This window comes from Macadamia integrifolia, unplaced genomic scaffold (genome assembly GCF_013358625.1).
Source record: "Macadamia integrifolia cultivar HAES 741 unplaced genomic scaffold, SCU_Mint_v3 scaffold2384, whole genome shotgun sequence".
NCBI lineage: Eukaryota > Viridiplantae > Streptophyta > Magnoliopsida > Proteales > Proteaceae > Macadamia > Macadamia integrifolia.
This window is the reverse complement of record NW_024868677.1, coordinates 88,248-95,718: the sequence shown is the minus strand read 5'-3', so window position 1 is coordinate 95,718 and position 7,471 is coordinate 88,248. Positions and strand designations below refer to the sequence as shown.

The 7,471-nt window shown below is 41.8% G+C and overlaps 1 protein-coding gene across 1 annotated transcript; it reads right to left on the bottom strand.

The window, feature by feature from the left end:
- Positions 1 to 1,926: 1,926 nt before the first annotated feature.
- On the bottom strand, positions 1,927 to 4,753 carry LOC122066422 (uncharacterized protein At3g28850-like). Its single transcript, XM_042630225.1, has one exon. It carries the CDS (start codon positions 3,752 to 3,754, stop codon positions 2,285 to 2,287), a length of 1,470 nt encoding a protein of 489 aa, XP_042486159.1. The 5' UTR covers positions 3,755 to 4,753; the 3' UTR covers positions 1,927 to 2,284.
- Between the last annotated feature and the right edge of the window lie 2,718 nt (positions 4,754 to 7,471).

Sequence of the window (7,471 nt, the reverse complement as noted above, 5' to 3'; positions counted from 1 at the left end):
CTCTCTCTTTATTTCTTGTTTGTGAAATTGTCTAAATGACTTTTCTATAGTTATATTCGAAACATGTAACATTCTTTTTTATTGTCCTTGTCTTATTTTCAAAAGCTTCAACTCAATGATAAAGAAGAGAGGTGGTAGTTTTTTGTCCAAGAGCATGGCCTACACTTGCACCCCTAGCGTCTATCTCTCTCCTCCTCTCAATATATATATATATATATATATAGAGAGAGAGAGAGAGAGAGAGAGAGAGAGAGAGAGAGAGAGAGAGAGAGAGAGTTGGAATAGGCTATACTCCTGAACAAAATATATTATCCTTGAAGAAGAATTGAGAGAGTGTTTCTTACTTGGAAGCATAGCCTACGCCGACAAGAAAGACACAATGAATGTCATTGAACAAGAATCATTTCAGAGGGGGCAAAGAGATCATTTCAAAGGAGAGGAGGAGAGAGGAAGAGAGGTTGGAGAGTTACCGTGAAGAGGCTATGCTCCTAGGTAGGAATCATTTCACCAAAAGAATTTTCAAAATAAGGAAGTGTTTCCTATGAAGGAGTACGATTCTTAGGTACACGAGAAAGCATCCACAAAGATGTCATTTTCCATTTCATGGGGGCGAGCCAATCATTTTACCCCCCATGGGTCTAGGCTAAGGGGCCACACTCCCCTACAAAAACTTTGCCCTTTCAAAATGCTTTGAAAGTGACTTACTTTGCGTCATTTCTAAGACTTGTCATTGCCTCACACGATTTTTAAGTATATATATATATATATATATATATACACACTGAATTACTGAGTGTGAAATACTAAGAGGCCAAAAAAAGTATGACTACAATGCCTATGACAACAAAGGTGTGCCAATATATTTATTAAATGGAATCCCTTTGATGCCCATGTGCAGTTTTAGGCATTGGGGGCTATTACATGAAAAGTTTCAACTATAGGGTGTCTAAGACATTTTTATAGGGGTTGTAACAATAATTTGGGTGGGGTGTGCAGTTTGGGTTTTAAGCTGATGCTATGGGAAACTTTAACCCTTATTTAATATAAGGGGATACTTTGCCAGATTGCATAGTGTATGCTAACACCTTCTTTGTCTATCTCTTTCCTTCATAGGAGGTCATAAGTATACTTATGCAGCTGGCCGACAATGTTCTTTCTCCCTTAATATGACATTTCTATGGCTTATTAGGTGGACCCTTCACATTCCAATACCACTAATGAATTCCTTCTAAGAGAGAGTCCCTTTTGGTTATGGAGGACAACGAAATTTTGCATTCTGCAGGTCATCTCTGCAAAATTTTAGAATTTTATGAATAGAAATAAGTTCTTATAGACAGAACAAATAGAGTAAAACATCAAGAAAAAAAAAAGGATCAACAAAGGAGAAAAATAGTTATGGCTTGCCTTGTCTTTTTTTTTTGGCTAACAAAGGTGTTCCAACCTTTGGTTTGACTAATCCCCCAGATGTATATATACACCCTCACACATGCAAGTTGGATTAGCATCAGATCCTATAAAAACCGTAGAAACCATGGGACTGGCTAGGTCAAGGGAGCAACGCATATCGATTTAGGCACTACCTTGCCTACTCTTTTCTTCCATTTCTTGAAACCTACGTTGATGATAATTTATTGTTTGGTTTGATAAAGAAACTAGTTGAATGGAATTGCTTGAGATCAACAATCAGAGTTCTTTCAAGAGACTCTCCAATGGTATAATTCTAACTGGATTTAAAAAGACTCGATCTGTACCTGTTCTTATTATAGATTTACGAGTGGTACATATATAACAAGGGCTTGAACCCTTGAGTCTCAGAAGATCAGAGGATCAATCCCAAAGCCCCAAACTCTCCTGTCTGATAGTCATAAAAATGTGAATATTTCTTCATAAAAGGAAAACAATATATGAGAGAGAGAGAACACAAAATTGGGGAAAATATGATTTATCAATCAACAAAATCCACACCTATCCACAATTTTATTCTTTTCATGATACTCTCTCTCTCTCTCTCTCTCTCTCTCTCTCTCTCTCCTTAATAACAAGAGTATCTCCATTTTCTTCCTTCTTATTTCTTATGTAACAATATCAAAACTTCTCTCACTGTACAATAATGAGTAAAGTAAATACAAAAATAGAGAGGAAACCAATAAACAAAAAGAGAGAAGAACAGAAGAGGGGAGGAGAGAGAGACAGAGAGAGAATCGGTCATGGGCTTCAAGCCTGCAATTGAAATGGAACAAGTAGTTCTCGACTCTGTACCTCTCTGACGACTGACAGGGTACTATCAACAACAGATGGGGCAGCGAACGATCCCATTCTCATTGCAATCTGGGCACCGTACAAATCCAAATTCCTCCTCCTCTTCCTCTTCCTCTTCCTCTTCCTCCCCTTCCCCACCTTCGTAATAGATCTTACAGCTCCCCGAGCACCTCCCGCATGGCACAAACCTTATATCCCCACAAGCCTCGCATACCCCACATACACTACCATCGCTGCCGCCGCCACCTCCATCATCCACCTTTCGGCAGCCCTGGATAAGCTTCTCGAGACCTCCGTCTTCGTGCAACTGCTTTATCTCATCAAAACCACCAATGTACCTTTCCCTCACGAACACCCTGGGCAACCCACCTCTGAACCCATTTCCTACTAACTCCTTCAGCTCCTCCCTGAACGCGTAATGCATCGAAACGTCCCTCTCGTCCACTTGAACGCCCAACCCTTTAATGATCACCCTTACATTGCAGCAGTCCTCGTACGTCTTCCTCACCCCTCTCAGGCTCGTAAAGTAAATCACCACCTTGTCCTCTCCACCTGGCGGGCACTCACACCCACTTGTCATCAAACCGTTTGAGGTCTTCTTCTTGTCCGTCTCCTCTGTCTTCGAAGATAGGATCGACAACCACCGGTTATTGATAGGCGAGGCAATCTTCTCGGGTTCCGGTGACCGGAGAAGAGAGGTGTTCGTCGGGGATATATCTTCCAGCGCCTTTCTGAACGTGGATATGATCTCCGGATCAAAATCTGAGAGACTGGGCTTGGCATTGGGATCGGGATCGCTGTTGGAAATCTGAAGCCATTGCGGAATGGGCGTTTCGTCGCCGTTTCCCTGCTCTAATTTGGGATTTAAGGGGTCGGAGGGTATCGAATCGGGGAGGGTGTGAAAGGAGAAGCAGCGGTTGGGGTCGGCAGGATCGGAAAGGCGGAATGGGCTGCTGCTGTCTTCTAGGTCTTCCATTAATTCCCACGTATTGATGGTCTCTGGTTCGCCTGGCGGAGTTCTAATTGGGGTCTTGGGAACGACCTTGGGGATCTTCTCTTTGATCATGTCCGACCACGTCTTTGCCAATCGAATCTCCCTGGAGAATTCCTCCTTGCTCTTGTTGCTGTCATGGTTGCCGGAATTATTTCTCTGCCTATTCTCTTTTTCGCAATCGTAATAGAAGTGCCCTTCATGGTCGTCGTCATTGTCAAGAGGGATACCACCATCGGTGAAGCAGTGATAATGGTCAGGTTGATTATTGTGAAGAGGAGAATCAAGCCTAAGAGAACCCAATGTGTAGGAGGTGAAGGCGACGATTTGATTGCCGTCGCATTTGCCCGGCGCCGGTTTGGGGACTGGGACAGGGGCGGAGACAGAGACGGAGGCGGAGACAGGGACGGGAAGGTGTACCGGTACTGAATTGCTGCGAGAGAGAGCAGATGGGTTCTTCCCGCAGTGGCGGCATCTCGATTGCTTGGAACTCGCACAACCCATTATTGAAGAGACGGATAGATTCCGAAAGAAAGAGGAGGAGGATAGAATAAGAAGGAAGTACTCTAGGACAGAGAGAGAATTGATGGGGGTAAACAACTGCTAAAAATGAGGGAAAGGGGATTAATTAAAGGGTTTTATACGGAGATGAGATCGGAGAGTAGGTATGAGGAACATTCTACCGTGAATGAGCTGTAAGTTTCATCCAATTCATCAACCGCTTTTTATTGGAGTTCCAACTCTCCGATATAAATGCTTAATTTAGAGGAAGGAGGAGGAGGAGGAGAGAAGTATTATAATAACTATGGGGAAAATGAGAATGGATGTTTGAGATTTCAGGAAAACTCCTGAAACTCTCCCTCAATCAATCAGTCCAAAGTTTGGGAACTGGGTTTCGTAGATGAATAAAAACTAGCTAAATTTGGAATTTGGAACCCCCCTCCTGAAATGGAAAAGGTTTTTTTTTTTACCTGGGGGAGGGAGTTGGGGGTTGTAGAGGAATAGGATACATCAAAACTCTGAGCTGTCAGCCATGGAAGAATGCAGGTGGTGGATGAACAAGTACAATGCCTTACGACCTGTCTCAACTCTCAACTTCTCTTCTTCCTCAAAATTAAAGCCAACAAACCACGGTCAGCCCCAATAATCATCATCATTGGGAACGTACCCCAACACATGGGCACGAAAGAAAGTGAGAGAGAGTCAAAGAGGGAAGGAAAGCAATTTCTCCGTCATGGAAGTCGTCGGAAAAATCACCGGACTTCCAAGAGGGAGAAGAAGAATTAAAAGCTTCCACAAGAAATGGGATTCTGTTTCCTTTCTCTTTCTCCCCCTTGATTGAGGGGAGGGATTAAAGAAAGAAAGAAAGAAATTAGAAATGGAAAGCGAAAGGAACAGAAACAAAAGAGAAAGAAAGGAGAAATGTGGACAGAAAGAAAGGATGGAAGACGAAGGATGGGTATGGGGGCGGGTATAAATCACGGCGAAATCATCGTTCAAACTTTGGAAGATACCATACAATACTGCAGAGTGGAGACTTCCCGGTCCTGCCCCCCAAAAAGTTTAAAATGAAAAAAAATTCCCCCGTGGTAGAAATATTTTTGCAAGCTCACCTTGAAAGATATTGACACATGGTAAAATAAAAAATAAAAAAATTTAACTGGATCCCAAGGGCAGGGGTAGAGAACATAGATTCGGCTCCTCTGTGGCACCGTAGGGGTGGCAACACATATCCGACGGCCTAAAACACTTGGGCACGTAATCCAAAGTATGGGCACACAATTCAAGGTGCTCCAACAATCGGTTGTTCGTTGCCATCTCTATGGCATCGTAGAGAAATCCCATCCGAAAAATACCTTCTTAAGGTAGAATTTTCCAACATAACCCAAATATTCCATTTCCTTAGGTGCTACCGAGGGTAACAAGAGCTTGGATGCTACCGTTTACAAAATCGGTAGGGTTCCCAATTTAGATACAAAATCTGTACTCCCATTTTAATTCAAATATATATATATATATATAGAGAGAGAGAGAGAGAGAGAGAGAGAGAGAGAGAGATGTGATCGTGGAACATCTAATGAGTGGGATAACGAGATTATCATTGATGTGCATAAACATATACATGTGAGTGTAATTGAATGAAGAGAGAGGGTCCACATAAACATTAATAAGGACGAGATTTATATCTTTCATGAGGGGTGGGGCGGTCATTTCGTCGCCCTTTGTGTATGGACATAGAAGCCATTTGCCTTTTAGGCTACTTTTTTTCCTTTAATAAATTATATCTTAATTTCACATGTGACTAATTTCGATCATGATCTTTATATCGAATAATTAGAATAATTACATCATATATATTGCAAAAATAAGAGGAAATACACAAAAGCATAGCCTTCCAAAACAACATGAAAAGGAAATATTTTTACTCTCAGTGGTCCATATTATGAGGTTTTTGAGTTAATAAGTCCTGATAATCTACATGCATTTATAATTAAACTTTTAATGATGATACCAGTTTATTGAGTTAATAGAGCTCCAACAATCTACATGCATTCATAATTAACCCTTTTTATTGAGAGGGTGGGTGTGTGTGGGTGGGTTAAGGTGGGAGGTCAGGAGGGGTGTTCCTACTCGGATTTTTTTCATTGTTATTTTGACTTTGGGAGTGACGAAGAAGTTACCATGACCCTGGATGGATGGAGTCTGTAGTACGGTATTTATTAGTTGGGAACTTGGGAGAGGGGTTCGCTGAGCATGGGAATCAACTTTGGTCTTTTCTGTGTTGAGGCAACTTGTTTAGACACAGTGGAGCTTTCTTCCATGGCGGTTGGTAGATTGATAGTCGCTGTTTTGTTACTCCTTTCCAAAAGAGAAAATAAAAGCTCCCTTCCCCCCCCTCCCCTCCCCTCCCCCCCCCCCCTCCCACTCCCTTTGGTAGTAATATAGAGATGTTGCGAAGCAATGAAGAAAGTTCTTTTTTCAGTCTGGATGTTCGATTTCATGCATTAATGGTGATTTTTTGCAAATCTTTTTCCCCTTCTCCTTCCTTTTTCCTCTTTTCTCTGACATATGTTGGTTTTCAGATCCAAGAGAGGGGGAGCGACAAAGATGGCATTAATCAATGGCACCCTAAAAGAAAAAAAAAAACTCCTCCCTCTTCGTCTCTCTCTCCTGTCCCTGTGTGTATTCAACCATCTCCTCCTCTCCCTCTTTGTCCCTGCCACTTATTGCACTTGCGTTCAAGGTGGAGTCGCTCTGAGCATTTTACATCTCGATCTTATCTACCCAGAGTTGGATCAGTTCAGTGCTTGGGTTTTATTTTCCAGGTTTGTTCTTTAGTGAGTTCATTTGCTCATCTTATTTAAATCATCATCAATATTGATTAGGGAATGAAGGAGTTCAGATTCGATTTGGGGTTAGGGGGTTAAGAGAGGGTATATCAGGTACTTCACTTTTTAAAGGGGATTGAAAAAAAATAATATATCAGCTGATGTTAGCGTTTAAGATATATTCTATAACAGAGACTAAAGATAGGGGGCTTGAGCATAATTTAGAATTATGCAAGGGCCTTCTCTCTAATAGTGGCATTCTCTAGGGGGTGGCGCTATAAAATCCTTTTTTTATATGTAGGGAGGAAAAATAGGTAACAACTAGGAACAAACTCCTAGTGAACACGGGTATTTTTGCTCACCGTAGTTCATGGTCTGCGCTAGACAGTTGTTCTTAACACAGTCAAGGGAGAATTGACGAAGACTCGATCCATGATAAGGTTAAAGATCGTTACTTGGCTGCATGATCCCAAACCAACGATCACGAGGGTCAATGAAAATGCGTGTTGGAGCATCAATACAGATGAGAATTCTTTATTTCGTGGGGGTGAGGGGGTAATTCCATGGAATCCTATATTTGGGTGCAAGAAAAATACAATGTAAGGAAAAGAAGGCTGCCAACTACGTGGCATTAGTACCTAGACATAGGAAAGGCAAAATGTCCATCCCTACCCCCTTGTGAAATGAAATATCCTACCCTTGTTGGATTCTGGCTTTACACACACTTTCATTGGTCCACACTGGTACACACCATGCAGCCTAATTACATCGATCCCCCTACCATATAATATGGAGAAGTGTTTTCCTATGAAGGAGTGCGATTGCTATGCATGTGCAAAGGCCAATGAAAACACACATAGAATCATCAACAGAAAAATCATTTTCCCTTTAA